Raw genomic sequence first — 17194 nt, 5'->3', positions numbered from 1 at the left:
CTCAGTCCCTAAACATGTTGTTCTTACCCCTAAAAGAACAAGGTCATCAATCAACAGCACTTCTAATCAGTTCTCCACCTGAAAACACTTCAGAACAGGCTTATTTTGGATCATGTCAGCTGCTTAACTAAGCTTCTGCGCTGTATTGCAACTGTCCCACTCTGTACCTGCGCTGGAAGTCAAAAACAATGAAGGCTACCTGCGCTGGGCGAGATTGGCCAAGTGGCACAGTCATCCTGCAAGGTGTCAGTTGCCCAGGAAGCTTCCAAACTGACACTTGGGTCATGAGATTCGCCCTGTGATGAGTAAGAGGTACTTGATCACCATGTGTAAGCAAGGATCTCCAAGTGGACACAGGAACTGAAGATTAACTGAAGATGGAGAGGACACTAGTCAGCTATATGCCAGCCTCCAGCTGACTCATCGTTTCCTCTTCCCTCCTATATATAGAGCTCTTCTATGAGGTCTAAGGAGGCTGGAATTTTGTATAAGCAAGGAGGTGCTGTTGGTATACTGCCAGGATTATTGAGTGATTGTTTTACTAGAGGTAAAGAAGAGAGTTCTTGCTGCCGAGGAGGTGCTGCTGGATTGGAGCCAACATCATTGGTTGTAACTTCCTTTGGAACCCTGTTACTTTCTATCAATAAAGTTTGCATGTTCTCCTATATACTTGTTTTACATAGATGTTTTTGTGTTTACATGTATATTTGATGCAACCTAATCCATGCTTCAATTATGATTGCTTGTATCTCGTAGTTTGCTCTCTTTTGTTGTGCAGATTCTGTGTGTAGCTGGATCGGCTTGGAGAGCAAAGAGCTGGGAATCGGATACAAAGAGAGAAGGACAAGGATCGACTAAGCGCAAGACACCAGGTTGGTTGACCCTATTTCCATTCTCTCTGTGCTTTCATAAAGATGAACATGAAAACTTTGTCATTCAGTTGTTGCTAAAGTCTGTCACCTTTAGAAAGGGTTAGTGTCATCCGCATCGGATACTTTTCCCCACAACACCAAGACACGTCCATGAAGAATCCGGAGCACACCGCCCGTTTAACTGAGCTCATCCATGGATCCCATCATGATATTACCGGGGCCCACCACCTTCGTTCGGCACATGCCTTACATGGAAGCACCACCTACCTCGAGAGCTTGCTCTATCCTAGGTCAACTCCTCTTCACCGTGTTGGGACCAGGACACGTCCATGAAGAATCCAGAGCACACCGCCTGTTTAACCGAGCTCATCCACGGACCCCATCGTGATATTACCGGGGCCCACCACCTTCATTCGGCATTCCGAGGATTCATCCACTTGGCTAACTTTGAACCTTGACTCTGATACCGCTTGTAAGGACTCTGGACACCACATATCTCCACAATGGTATGATATTGTCCACTTTCGGCCTAAGCCCTCATGGATTTGTTTTTGGACTTTACCCCAAAAGGCCTCATACCAATGGATATATTTGTCCCTCCTTATATACCCATGATCCTCCCCACTTCTAGTCAATGTGGGACTTTGGTCGTATACCCAACAGTGTTATTTGCGTAGAGTGCATTCCTTTGAAAAATTGCACTAATAGTGTATTTTTGTATTAATGTTTCCCTTTGTAAAAACCCCCCGATAGTGTAATTTCTTGGGAAATAGCAATACGACCATTTATAACTGCCAATAGTGTATTTTATACACAATAGTGTTAATTCCATTCAAAAACCCCTCCGATAGTGTATTTTATAATTCCTAAGGAATTGTAATCTCGATAGAGGAAAAGAGGCTCTATGATATAAATTGTGCCGGATACTAAGGGTTGGAGAGATTAAGGGGGAAAGAGTGGCGATTTTGAAAAAAAAGGGAAATTTATGAATAGTCTGTCTAGAAATAGATGACTAATACTCCAGTGCAGGAAGCAAAAGGAACTCCACCAGAAATATAAGAAATTATATTAGGATTTGGGCGTTTGTCTATATCACCTACACCCAGGCCACCATTAGTGGTATCAGAGCCCCCTTTTGACACTGAATTGAATCTCAGAAGTGGAAGAAGGAAAGTTAATATGGCTTTTAGAGTTGAACAAGGACGTGGTAGAAGAAGACGACTAGTTGCAAACACTGAAGTGATGGAAGCTGTGCAGCAGATGCAAGAAAGATTAGAGGCATTAACAATAGGGAGAAATATAGATGATGGGAATGTTAGTGAGCCTAAGGTTGAAGTTGAAGGAGAGGAGGAAGCTGTAGTAGTTACTCTTGAGATGATATTCTTCTATTCAATGTTGAGATCCATAGCTAGGCCGAAGGCTGAGGTTTCAATATATGAGGGAGGACTGAATCCAGAAGAATTGGTAGACTGGATTAATGGCATGGAGAAATTATTTTATTATGAAGAAACAGAAGATAAGAAGAAAGAAAATTCTGTTGTCACCAAGCTGAAAGGCCATGCAGCGCTTTGGTGGGATAGTGTGCAGGCAGAAAGAAAGAGACTTGGCAAGCAACCTATCAAAAATTGGAGTAGGATGGTAGCAAAGCTAAGAGGTAAGTTTCTACCAAGTAATTATCCACAAAACTTGTTCAGGCAGATGCAGAATCTGAGACAGAGGCCTATGACAGTAAAAGAATACACAGAGGAATTCTATAAGGTAAGCATAAGAGCTGGACAAACTCAGGATACAGATGAGAAGGTGGCTAGATATGTGAATGGTCTTAAGATGGACATTCAAGATGAAATAAGCATACTGTCTCCTAAAACAGTAGAGGAAGCTTATCAGATGGTACTGAAATCTGAAGAAAAACTCACGAGGAAGCAGTCTTCCAGAGGGAGAGGTACTTTCTGAGGAAGGAGAAGCCAAGGTGGTAGAGAAAGACCTACAACACCTAAAGTTGGAGCTAGTAGCAACTCAACCCAGCATGGTGATGCAAGTGGCAGAGGGAGTTTTTCTAGAGGAAGAGGAGGCAGAGGAAGAGGAAACGAAGTAAGATGTCACAGATGTAACAAACTAAGACAGATATTTTGAGTGCCTAGAGAATGTAGGAACAAGCCAGAGGAATGCAATTGTTGCTCTAGTTGAGGGAGAAGCACTAGCAACAGCAGTGGCAGAAGAAGAAAATATACCAGAGAGAGGAGAATCTTTGGTAATCAATAAAGTTTTGCTCAAGCCAGCAAAGGAGATAGTTGAACCATCACAAAGAAAGACTTTGTTCAGAACAGTGTGTAAGGTTCAAGGGAAATGTTGTCAGATGATCATTGATAGTGGTAGCACTGATAATTTGGTCTCTACATAAGTGGTGGAGAAATTGAAGCTGAAGACAATGAAACATCCAACACCTTACAAGGTGTCATGGTTACAAAAGGGACATCAGCTGTTAGTGAATGAACAGTGTGAAGTGGAGTTGTAGTTGGGCAAATATAAGGACAAAATTGTATGTGATGTGATGCCAATGGATGTGTGTCACATATTGCTTGGAAGACCTTGGCAATATGACAGAAGAGCTATGCATGATGGGAAAATAAACACTTACAAGTTTGGTAAAGATGGTATCAATCATACGTTGTTGCCTATGGAAGAAGAAGACGCATCAGGAAAGAAGACTGATCCAAAAACTCTGTTATTCGGAGGAAAGGAATACTTGTAGTAGATTGGAGAGAATGAGGTAAATTTTGTTGTAATATGAAAGCTGAGGGTAATAATGACTTCCACTAAAGTTTCTGATTTACCCATTGAAATTCAAGAAATGTTGGACAACTATTGTGATATCATTGTTGATGATTTTCCTAATGAGTTGCCACCCATTAGAAGAATTAGCCATCATATAGATTTGATTCCAGAGCAAGTCTACCTAACAAAGCAACTTACAGAATGACTCCTACAGAAAATGAAGAGGTTAGGATAGGAATCAGGTGCAGGAACTGCCTGACAAAGGGCTGATCAGAGAAAACTTGAGTCCTTGTGCAGTACCAACAGTGTTGAGTCCAAAGAAAGATGGAGGCTAGAGAATGTGTACAGATTCAAAAGCCATTAATAAAATCACAATCAGGTACAGATTTCCTTTACCTAGAATTGAAGATTTAATGGATTTCTTGAGTGGAGCAAAGTATTTTACAAAACTAGATCTTAAAAGTGGGTATCATCAGATAAGGATAAGAGAAGGGGATGAGTGGAAAACCGCTTTTTAGAAAAATGAGGGATTGTATGAGTGGAGAGTAATGCCTTTTGGGTTTTCAAATGCACCAAGTACATTTATGAGACTCATGAATGAAGTTCTTAAGGAATTTATTGGTAAATTTGTAATAGTATATATGGACAATATATTAGTTTACAACAGGTCTAAAGAGGAGCACATGAGACATCTAAATTATGTCTTACAAAGGGTACAACAAGAGAAATTATTGTTGAATTTGAAGAAGTGTTCATTCATGAAAGAAGAGCTAGTGTACTTGGGTTTTGTTATTTCTGCTGAAGGGCTGAAGATGGATCCAAAAAAGATCAAGGCAATCATGGAGTGGACTTCACCTAAAAGTGTTTTTGAGGTAAGAATTTTTCATGGTCTTGCTAGTTTTTACAGAAAATTCATAAAGAATTTTAGTAAGATAAATGCACCTATTATTGAGACCATAAAGAAGGATAAACAACATTTAGATGGATTGCTGAAGTAGAAAAGAATTTTCAGCTGTTGTAGAATAAAATCACTTAAAAGCCTATTTTGGTTCTACCTGATTTTAATAAACCTTTCCAAGTGAAGTGTGATGCCAGCGGAGAAGCTATTGGAGGTGTTTTAAGTCAGGAAGATAGACCTGTAGCTTATTTTAGTGAAAAGTTGAATGAGTCCAAAAAGAAGTATTCTTCTTATGATAAAGAGTTCTATGTAGTTGTGCAGTCATTGAAGAAGTGGAGACATTATCTAATGTCAAAGGAGTTCATACTTTATTCAGATAACCATGCACTATAGTATATTATGTAGCAGCCAAAACTTAGCCATAAACATGCTAAATGGGTAGAGTATCTTCAAGGTTTTAATTTTGTCTTGAAACATATAAATGGCCAATCAAATAAAGTTGCAGATGCCTTAAGTAGGAGAAATATATTACTTCAAGAAAGTCAAATTCAAGTGTTAGGTTTTGATTTTCTTAAAGAATTATATGAGACAGATTCAGATTTTAAAGAGGCATTTGAAACTTGTAAGAATCCTATTTTGATGGATAGGAGTAAATGGTTGGATTTTTTCTTACAAGATGGACTGTTGTTTAAGAGAAATCAGTTGCGCATACCAACTTGTTCTATGAGAGAGAATTTAATCAAAGAGAAACATAGTGGATGACTTGTAGGACATTTTGGCAAAGAGAAGACATATGAACAGTTGAACAAATTTTATTTCTGGCCAGAAATGAGATCTGATGTGGAAAAGTATGTGAGAACTTGTAAAATTTGTCAATATGCAAAGTGAAGAAGCCAAAACATAGGTTTGTATGTTCCATTACCAATTCCAGATAGGCCTTGGGATATGGTAAGTATGGATTTTGTTTTGGGCTTACCAAAGACTCAAAGGGGTAATGATTCAATTTTTGTTGTAGTGGATAGATTTTAAAAAATGGCACATTTTATTCCGTGCTATAAAACTAGTGATGCTACTCACATTGCTAATTTGTTTGTCAAGGAGATAGTAAGATTGCATGGGTTGCCTAAGAGTATTGTCTCAGACAGAGATTCCAAATTTGTTGGACATTTTTGGAGAACACTATGGAAGAAATTGGTAACTAAACTGAGTTTTAGTTCTGTCTATCATCCACAAACTGATGGTCAGACTAAAGTTGTGAACAAGAGTCTAGGCAATCTTTTGAGAAGTCTTACTGCAGAACATCCAAAACAGTGGGATCAAGTGTTGGCACAAGTTGAATATGCATATAATTACTTATCTAACAGGAGTAAAGGACAAAGTCCATTCCATAGTGTTTATGGAATGCACCCAAGAGGAGTATCTGAGTTGAGAAACTTGGGAAAAGATGAGATAAGAAGTGTAGAGGGAGAATATTTTGCTTCAAAAATGCAAGAAATACATGAAGAGGTGAAACAACAGCTGTAGGATAGAGACATCAAGTACAACACCAGAGCAGACATGAGAAGAAGAGAGGTGAACTTTGAAGTTGGAGATTTGGTATTAGCACACCTCAGAAAGGAAAGATTTCCAAAAAGGGAGTATAATAAATTAAAGTTCAATAAAATTGGACCATGCAGAGTTTTAAGAAAGTTTTTTGCAAATGCATATGAGATTGAATTACCCCATGATGTTGGAATATACCCAATTTTTAATGTTGCCGACCTGTACAAGTATGAAGGTGAAACTGTAGATGATACAACACAAGATCAAGAGATACAAGAGATTGACTGGGTAAAACAGTTACCTACAGCAAAAGAGTTACAGCCAGAAAGGATTTTGGAAAAGAAGGTGTTCAAGAAGACTAGAGGATAGGAGTACTTTCAGTATTTGGTAAAATGGAAGGATCAGCCAACTGTTGAAGCTACTTGGGTAAAAGAAAGTATGCTATAGAAGCTGGACAATTCTGTAGAAGAGCTCATGGACAGGAGCCCATGAAGAATTTTGTCCTCAGGAGTCTGATGCAGGAGAATGAGATTTGGAGGGAAAAACTTCAAACTTATTCCAAAGACACAAAAAAATCTACAAGCAAAGGAGTGGGATCCTTTAGCCATCAATTTCCATGTTTTTTTAGTTTAGCATAGAGATAGAATCTAGGAATAAATCATGTTGTAATAAATGTAAATAGTTAGGCTATAGTGGAGGTTCTTGAGGAGAATACCTCGCTGAACTAATAAGATTAGCTAAGCATAGTGGAGGTTCTTGAGGTGGATGTCTCGCAGAACTGATAGTTGCATTAAATTAAGCCTCTGATTTAGGGATCTGGTTGTTAATATGAACCAGTATAAATGTAATTTGGCTGCTATTGTAATTGGATTTGGACCGCATGATTTTATCGCATATTTCTAAAAGGAAGAGGGATTTTCTCTATGTATTGGTTAATCCCATAGGCGTGGTGACCTTCGAAATCCTTTCTGTGCATCAGAACTGTGTTTTCCTATTAACTGGTATTTGTATGTGTATTTGGTTTCGTTGCTTTTCTTCTGAATCTTAATATCAATGATTTGGCTTTATTTTCCAATTAACACTTCGGTTGAACCCTTTGGACTGTGATTCCTTCATATCGGCGAGCCCTGGCTTCTTTATTTTCATTATAGAGTTCCGTAGGAAAAACTCTGTTTTACACAGGAAAACCATGAAAAGACTTAGCTGGAATGGAGTTCCAGACCTGAAATCTTATTGTATCTGGCTCATACCCATATCGGGTCCGAACCAATATCGCATCACAGAACTATAGTGGAGAGGAACTAACCCTTTAAAGCACTGAAGTCTGACTTCTGGATCCGAAACCTTATAAGGGTGGTTTTCTAATACATCGGGTCCGTACCTTATCGGATCGCAAGACCCAAGCGGAAAGAGTTTGGCAAGGAGGCTTTGGAATCGCTGATTGCGATTTCCGATAGCACTATGTGTTATCGCATCGGGGAAGGAGCATTGAAATGGCCAATAGTTAAAGCACTGATAGTGTTAATGGGTATAACACATTCCTTTGAAAAACTGCACTGATAGTGTATTTCTGTATTAATGTTTCCCTTTGTAAAAACCTGCCGACAGTGTAATTTCTTGGGAAATAGCACTACGACCATTTATAACCGCCGATAGTGTATTTTATACACAATAGTGTTAATTCCATTCAAAAACCCCTCTGATAGTGTATTTTATAATTCCTATGGAATTGTAAACCCAATAGAGGAAAAGAGGCTCTATGATATAAATTGTGCCTGATAACAAGGGTTGGAGCAATTAAGGGGGAAAGAGTGGTGATTTTGGAAAAAAAGGGAAATTTATGAATAGTCTGTCTAGAAATAGATGACTGATACTCTAGTGCAGGAAGCAGAAGGAACTCCACCAGAATTAGAGGAAATTATATCAAGATTTGGGCCTTTGTCTATATCGCCTTCACCCAGGCCACCACTTCTGAAAGCCACTGCACATGTCAAGGACTGGTGGGAAACCTACTGTGAACAAAAGGACGAGAGTGAACCTTCATTATTTTCAGCTGCATCCACTTGGAATTCTTTATGATATGCCATAAAGGAACAATATTACCCTATCAGGGGCTATGAATACAAATACATAAAGTGAACCATGCTACGATAGGGAAGGGACCAAGATCTGCCAGAGTTCACAAATATTTTCCATACCCTTCGCACACAGCTGGGTATCAAGGATACTTAACAGCATTTGGTGCTCAAGTATTGTGGCTATCTACATAAGTACATCCAAGATGAGATGGAGTTCCTGGACATTTCCTCGCTTGGCATGGCATATTAATACATTTTTAAGATTGAGAAGAAGTTTAAACAAGAAGCGGGACTTTGGATCTGCAAATCGAAAGCAAGGAAAGGGCACCCCTAAACCATAGAACAAAGGACCAATCCAAGGTGGGGCTACCCAGAATAGCCCGCTGAAGCCGCAAGAAAATAACAACACCATGAAGACAAAGAAGGACATGGGAAAATGGTGTGAGTTCCATAAGAGCTCCACTCGCAATACAAGTGAGTGTCGGGCGAAGCATTCACTAGTGACCGAGATGAAGGCTACCGAATCAAATGTAGGTTCTGACTTTGAATCATAACCCAATAAAGGAACTGACAAAGGGAAGAAGATCATTCATGTGGAGAGCAGTTCCACCATAGCCACCACCAAGATCCATAAGATTGAGCCTGAAGATCCAGAGGGGTGGAACAACTCTTCCACTAACAGATGTGACTGAAGGCTTCTCTGCTGCAATTCAGTGTCGACAGTGTGAGCCAAAAGAAACTCATTTCAACAGACATCACGAAGTGGCTAGGCGTAAATACTACAAGACATCCACAACCATACACCATTTGGTGGCTTCACCAAGGACGAGATCTTCGTGTCACCCAGGAGTGTCGCCTTCCCTACAACATCAAGCCCTTCACGGATGAGGTACTGTGTGATGTTGCTCCTCTTGAAGTTTCTAATGTCTTGCTAGGAAAACCATACTTGTGGAAGCGACATGTTGTATATGAGTCTAGACTTCACTCTATGATTATTACTTTGACTAATAAGTTGTATAGGATATCGGAGGTAGCCCCGTCTACCACCATCTCTTTGATCACTACAAAGCAATGCAGTAAGATCATTTCCTAGACAAGGAAATTTGTTTTCCTTATAATTCACCTCTAGGGCAAGAAGAGGGTTGTGGCCATGGATTCCAGGTAGGGCTCCTCTGCATAGCAACAATGTAGAAATTTCTGTTTTCCCACCCCGGTTTTCAGTTTCTCCTTATTTCTCCCATATAGTTAAATGCCCTTTCCCATAACCATACATTTAACAAGCTGAAAAAAATAAATTTGCTGAAAACACAAATTCTAGAAATTTTACAGAATGCTGGAAATTGCAGAAATAAAAATCAGCAGTAATAAACAGCCATTAAAACACATTTAAACACTGAGATTTTTGGTCAATGTGACCCTGGGAAAACCCCCTGCAACTCTTGGGGAAAACCAGTTTGAGAGCTCTTCTTTATTTCTGAAAATTGCCTTTTACAGTGAGAAATTTTCAGCAAAAAATCAGCAAGCAAATTTACAACTTATCTCTTTTCCCATGCTTCACAGCAAACTAGAAATTACAGCAAACATGACAGCAATAAATGTTGTATGGCCTCCTCGATTTTTGTGCCCAATTTCAACATTAAATTCTGTTGTACGACCAGCATTAAATGCGTTGTACGAATTGCAATAAATTTGTTGTACGACCCTTGTTTTGCGTGCAGAAAAATCAACAAACTGTTCTTAGATTTTTGTGCAAACCACTCCTCGAAAATCATGCCAAAATCTGCCTTTCACTGTGTGCTGAATCAGCTGTACAAATCTGCTCAACTGCTGCCTTGGAATGTGTGCCAAGTTGCTGTCTTCTTCTCCTCCCTGCTCAGAAATCTCTCTTGCTCTCTTGCTCTCCTTCTCCCAATCTGCTCATGAAAGAATTGAATCGAATGTGATCTTTTCCTCCTTTTCCTCCCTTAATATAACTCCAAATGACTTTTGGGTGACCCAAGTGACTTTTGGGTGATCTCTAAATCTAATGGCTGAAATAGATTTAGATCAATGGCTGAGATTAAATGCTCATTTAAATCTCACTTTTTATTTTTTAATTCATCCCACTTTAATAAAGACCCACTTAGTCATTTATTTCCAAAGTCACTTTTCCTTTCTAATTTTTCATTGACTTTATAAAAGTCACTTTAAAATTAGACTTAGTAACTTTATCACTTAAAGTCACTTTTAAATTAGATTTAACTTTATAAAATTATAAAGTCACTTTAGGAGAAAAATTAAATTCTTTTGGACACTTTTCCCTAGGCCAAAGATCAAAGCCTAAGGGAACCACCTGTCCTCCGGTACCAAATTTCAACACTCCCTCTTACCGAGGAAGGTGTTCCTCACCACACCCATATTGTCTCTGAAGTAGACATGCTTGCCCCGTGGTAAGGCTTTGGTAAGGATATCTGCAACCTGCTCATCAGTGGAAATATACTCAAGCTTCACAACTCCCTTCTGAACATAGTCTCTGATGAAATGATATCTGATCCCGATATGCTTTGACTTGTCATGAAATACTGGATTCTCCGTGAGTTTAATGCAACTCTGATTATCACAGTAAATCACTGAAGGTCTCAACGGCTGACCAAATAAGCCAAACAACATCTTGCGACGCCAGATAGCCTCACAACTAGCTAGACTGGCTGCCATATACTCTGCTTTCGCTGAACTCAGTGCTACTAACTGCTGCTTCCGGTTGAACCATGACACTACTACTGAACCCAACCCAAAACAACACCCTGAAGTGCTCTTCCTATCAGAAGCACAACCTGCCCAATCAGAATCAGTGTATCCTGCCAATCTCACTCCATCTCCCTACCTGTAGTCCAGACCATAATCCACTGTCCCTTGCAAGTACCGCAAAATTTGTTTTGCAGCCACCCAGTGAACATTCCTAGCCTCACACATAAACTGGCTCATCGTGTTGACTGCAAAACAGATATCTGGTATAGTGTTGACCAAATACATCAAGGAACCAATCAGCTACCTGTACAATGTGGGATCCACCAACTCGGAATCCGAAGCATGAAGCTTCTTCCAGTTGGTGATCATCGGTGTCGACATGGGTCTACAATCCTCCATGTGGAATCTGCTAAGGATGTCCACAGTATACTTCCCCTGCCCCAGGAAGAAATGCCCCTCCTCCTGCCACACCTCCAAACCCAAAAAGTAATGCATCAAGCCGATGTCCTTCATCTCAAACTCCGTCGCAAGATCTCTCTTGCAGTGCTCTATGAGTCTCTCTGCACCTGTAATGACCAAGTCATCCACATACAACACCAGAATGAGAGGCTCCTCACCAATCACAATAAAGTAAAGGTTCAGATCTGCCTCAGTATTTGTGAAACCCATCCCCTACAAATATGTATCTATCCTGGAGTACCAAGCTATGGGAGCTTGCTTCAGGCCATAAAGGGCCTTCTTCAGTCTGCGCACATGGGACTCCTTCCCATGCACCTCAAAACCTTGTGGCTGCTCAATGTACACCTCCTCCTGTATGAAGCCATTGAGAAATGCGGTCTTCACATCCATTTGGTGGATCTTCCAACCCATCTCTACTGCTATCGATATAATGTAGTGGATCGAACTATATCAAGCCACGGGAGCGAAGGTCTCTTCATAATCAACTCCCTCTACCTGGGAGAACCCTCTAGCCACAAACCTCACTTTGAATTTCTCAATGCTGCCATCTGCAGCATGCTTTACCTTGTAAAGCCATCTGGAAGTAACCACGGATTTGCCCTCAGGCCTCGGCACCACCTCCCAAACATCATTCTTCATGATAGAAGAATAATCCTCCTGCATGGCCTCTCTCTAGACCTGCTGGCTAGCTGCCTCCTCATAGCTAGAAGGCTCAGAGTCAAGGGTGCTAGTAACCATCGCCATATAGCTACAAAACCTCTCAAGTGGTCTACTCTCTCTGACCGGCCTCTTCGGCTCAACAACAGATGTGGCATCTCTCAAGGTGTCCTGAAGCCACTTGGGCTTTCTCTTCCCTGAGCATGCTTCTCCCATAGGAGAATGAAACTCCTCCTCCTCATCACCATCAGTAGCCTGAACTCCTGACTGTCTGTCTTCTGTCCTCCTGCCTGCACCTGAACCTGTAGAAGCTGAGGCACCGTGTGGACTGTCCATTAATGGACTCCCTAGTGAACTGCTCAGTGAACTGCTCTGCATGCTGCCCGGAGCACCACCCCTCTGGCTCGGTGAGCCACTGCTCACTGACGGACCTGACATCCTCATAGATGTACCTCCTGATCCTCTTGATCCCTGCCCACTGGATCCCTGCGACTGACTCAACTGCTGCTGAGGGTCTGGCTGATCTAGATACTCTAACTCCCGTGACCTCCTAAAGGCCCTATCCTCCTCGAATTTCACATCTCATCTGACAACAACTCTCCTCTGTGCAGGAATGTAAATCCGAAAGGCCTTTGAGGTCTCACTGTAGCCCACAAAGATACCCTTCTCTGCGGTGGGCTCTAGTTTGGTCCTCTTCTCCTTGGGTATATAGGAGTATGTAATGCATCCAAAGATATGAATATGAGCAATATCAGGCTTCTTCCCAGAGAAAGCCTCCTCCAGAGTCATGTGCCCCAAGGCATGATGCGGACTCCTGTTCTGCAAGTAAATAGCTGTGTTGCAGGCCTCTGCCCACAAGAACAATGGCAACGCTTGATCATGTAACATGGCTTTGGTAGCCCCTATGATGGATCTGTTCTTCCTCTCCTCAACCGCGTTCTGCTGGGGGTTGTAAGGAATAGTGAACTCCCTCCTAATGCCTGCCTCCGCACAATAATCAACAAACTCTCCAAGGGTGTACTCTCCTCCATTGCCCGACCTCAAGGACTTGATCTTTCGACCTGTCTGAGTCTCCACAAGAGCTCTGAACTCCAGAAACCGCTTGAAGACCTCACTCTTGGTCTTCAAAAAATAAATCCAAGTCTTCCTGGAGTGATCATCAATGAATAAAACATAGTACCCATATCCACTCAAGGAAACATGAGACATCCGACCGCTCACATCGGAATGAATCAAATCAAGTATCCCCGTCGCTCTACTGTGACTGCTGGGAAAAGGGGATTTGGAAAATTTGCCCATCGCACAACCTCTGCAAGTATCAAAGTGATCAGTACTGAAATTTGGCACACTTGTAGTGATCTCCCGCAATGTCCTCAAGGCTCCATAATACATATGTCCCATCCTGCGGTGCTAAATCTCACACAGCTCAGAATTGCTAGCTCTGCTGTCGGTACTACTGCTCAATGCCAAAAGGGGCTGGAATGCAAACTTGTACACCTTTGCATGGCGTACACCTATCACTCTAGCTGAATCAGCTGGAGTGCCCCTGGGATACATCAACACCTGTCCTCCCCTGAATAGTACCTCATATCCTCTGTCCTCCAAAGCTGAGATGGATATGAGGTTCTTCCTCATCCCTGGCACATAAAAAACCTCTGACACCTTCAAGGGAGGTTTGGACTACCTCTGAAATGTCACTGTCCCCACCCCGACTGCTCTAACAACTCTATCATCACCGAGTACTACCTCAATATCAGTGCCACTCTCTGAAAGCTCTGAGAAGTACTCACGGACTCCTGTCATATGATGTGAAGCCCCACTGTCCACATACCAGATACCTGAAGATGCTCCGCTAATCGAGGGAAAAGCATGCTCCCTCTGAACCTGTGTGGCAGGTGATCTTGCACTAGAGGACTCACACGTAGTGAACGCAAACTCTTGGTCAAAACGACCAGCAAAGTCCTCAATCTCTGCTGAAGGTGCAACGTCCTGGTTCTTCCCCTTCTTCTTCTTCTTCTCCGGACACACAACTGCATAGTGTCCCATCTTTTGACAATTCCAACAATTCACCTTGGAATAGTCCTTCTGTGTGTTCCACTATTTACCTTTACCTTTGCCTTTGCCCCCACCACTGCTTGTGGAAGCTTGCTTCTTCCCTTTGCCTTTCTTGCCTCCTGCCACCAGTGCTACATCCTCATCCTGCTCAACTGGCTTGGCTGCCCCAAGCTGACCTTTCCTGAACTCTGTCTGAATGCAATCATCCCAAAACCTCTCCCATGTGGGAAGGGTCTCACGTGCACAAACCCCATCAGCAAAGTTCAACCATGAACGGGGGAGGCCATTCACTGCAATCTGCACAACTCAGTGGGTGGAATGGCCTCTCCAATCGCTTCCAACTCATCTCTCAGATTAGTAATCTTTGTGAGATATCCAGCTGCACTATCATTACCCAACTTAATGTTCTTCAGCTTCTCCTTCAGGACCATCTTCCGGTTCTCATTCGTACTCTGGTAGAGATTGGACAATGCTGTCCACATCTCATGGGCATTGCTCTTTCCTCTCACATGAGGAATGCAATGGTCTTTGATTCCGTCTAGAATCAGCCTCTTACCCTTGTTGTTCTTTTTATTATAAGCTGTCAACTGAGTAGCATCAGTAGGCACAACAACAGGGTTCTGTGTGGTATGCACCATGATATCCCAGACTTCTGCCTCCTCAAAGATACTCTGCATTCTCTCCTTCCAAACACTGTAATTTATATGCCCATCCAGCCTGTCCTCCACCCTCAATCCCAATGATATATTGTTGTCCTAAAACTGAAAAATAGCACTGTTGTAGTAAAGATAAAACTGTTGTTTATGAAAAAATCAGCTTGCTCGAATTTTCTAAGTGAAAAATCAGCAACTGTAATTTTTCCTTTTGCTGTCTCAAACTGCCCTTCAGCACTCAAGCTCCGATACCATGTAGAAATTTCTGTTTTCCCACCCCAGTTTTCAGTTTCTCCTTATTTCTCCCATATAGTAAAATGCCCTTTCCCATAACCATACAATTAACAAGCTGAAAAAAATAAATTTGCTGAAAACACAAATTCTGGAAATTTTACAGAATGCTGGAAATTGCAGAAATAAAAATCAGCAGTAATAAATAGCCATTAAAACACATTTAAACACTGAGATTTTTTGTCAATGTGACCCTGGAAAAACCCCCTACAACTCTTGGGGAAAACCAGTTTGAGAGCTCTTCTTTATTTCTAAAAATTGCCTTTTACAGTGAGAAATTTTCAGCAAAAAATCAGCAGGCAAATTTACAACTTATCTCTTTTCCCATGCTTCACAGCAAACTAGAAATTACAGCAAACAGGACAGCAATAAATGCTGTATGGCCTCCTCGATTTTCGTGCCCAATTTCAACATTAAATGCTGCTGTACGGCCAGCATTAAATGCGTTGTACGGACTACAATAAATGTGCTGTATGACCCTCGTTTTGCGTGCAAAAAAATCAGCAAACTATTCTTAGATATTTGTGCAAACCACTCCTCGAAAATCGTGCCAAAATCTGCCCTTCACTGTGTGCTGAATCAACTGTACAAATCTGCTCAACTGCTGCCTTGGAATGTGTGCCAAGCTGCTGTCTTCTTCTCCTCCCTGCTCAGAAATCTCTCTTGCTCTCTTGCTCTCCTTCTCTCAATCTGCTCATGAAAGAATTGAATCGAATGTGATCTTTTCCTCCTTTTCCTCCCTTAATATAACTCCAAATGACTTTTGGGTGACCCAAGTGACTTTTGGGTGACCTCTAAATCCAATGGCTGAAATAGATTTAGATCAATGGCTGAGATTAAATGCTCATTTAAAGCTCACTTTTTATTTTTTAATTCACCCCTTTAATAAAGACCCACTTAGTCATTTATTTCCAAAGTCACTTTTCCTTTCTAATTTTTCATTGACTTTATAAAAGTCACTTTAAAATTAGACTTAGTAACTTTATCACTTAAAGTCACTTTTAAATTAGATTTAACTTTATAAAATTATAAAATCACTTTAGGGGAAAAATTAAATTCTTTTGGACACTTTTCCCTAGGCCAAAGATCAAAGCCTAAGGGAACCACCTGTCCTCCGGTACCAAATTTCAACAAACAACAGATGGACAAGGTCATGGAGGTGTACAGAGATATTTTTGCCTCACCCATAAGGGCACCTTTGCACTATCAGGTCAAGCACTCCATAGATCTGACCCCGGGTGCACCACTACCCAATGGACCGATCTATTGATGCTTTGTTCGAGAGAACGATGAGATCAAGAGGTAGATTCAGGAACTATTGTAGAAAGGGCACATCAAGCCAAGATCATCACCTTGTGGGAGCTAGATTGTATTGGTACAACAGAAGGATGGGAACTGGAGGCTTTGTATTGACTATCAGGTGTTAAACAAGATCACTGTCTCAAATAGGTACCTAATCCTATTTATTGATGACTTTCTAGACCAGCTCAAAGGGGCCAAATATTTCAAAAATATTGACTTGAAGTCAGGTTATCACTAGGTTCCTATTGAAACCTTTGATGTGTGGAAGATTGCCTTCAAATCCAAGGAGGGCCTTCTCAAATGGTTGGTCATGTCGTTTGGATTGAAAAATGCCCCTACAACCTTCATGAGACTGATGGACGACATCTTGTGACCCTTCACCAATGCATTCATGGTGGTATATTTAGATGACATCTTGATCTTCATCCAGAGTTGGGAAGAGCACCCCCACCATATTCTACATGTCCTTCAAACCCTGCGACAACACAAGTTGTGTTCTAACTTGGATAAATGCACCTTTGGCCTGACCTAGGTTCAATATCGGGGATACATCATTAATGAGTAGGGTGTACATGTGGACCCATCCAAGATATAAATCATTCGGGATTGGCCAACCCCAACCACTCTAACAGAACTCCGCAGCCTTTTGGGTCTTGCTAATTTCTACTATAGGTTCGTGTCAGGGTTCTCTCATATCACTTGCCCTTTAAGTCAAGTCACCAAGGGTGAAGCGAAAGACAATTTTTTCTTGTTAGAAACCCAACAAAAAGCATTCTCCGAGTTGAAGAATCACCTCTACTCTGCACCAATGCTCACATTACTAGACTTGAAACAACCATTTGAGATTGAGACAGATGCCTTTGACTATGCCATTGGTGTGGTTCT

The 17194-nt window shown here is 41.3% G+C and overlaps 1 protein-coding gene across 1 annotated transcript in view; it reads left to right on the top strand.

The window, feature by feature from the left end:
* Positions 1 to 2051: 2051 nt before the first annotated feature.
* The window catches only part of LOC149236015 (putative pentatricopeptide repeat-containing protein At1g26500), a 30067-nt gene continuing 14924 nt past the window's right edge, over positions 2052 to 17194 (top strand). Inside the window, exon 1 of the mRNA XM_089368746.1 lies at positions 2052 to 2297. Within this exon, the coding sequence (XP_089224872.1) occupies positions 2052 to 2297 (246 nt within the window). The remainder of the gene's footprint in view (positions 2298 to 17194) is intronic.

Source organism: Pinus tabuliformis, chromosome 8 (genome assembly GCF_031772625.1).
Source record: "Pinus tabuliformis cultivar Carrire ecotype Pingquan chromosome 8, CPIR1, whole genome shotgun sequence".
NCBI lineage: Eukaryota > Viridiplantae > Streptophyta > Pinopsida > Pinales > Pinaceae > Pinus > Pinus tabuliformis.
The sequence above is the reverse complement of the archived record's forward strand: the minus strand, read 5'-3'. Positions and strand labels throughout refer to the sequence as shown.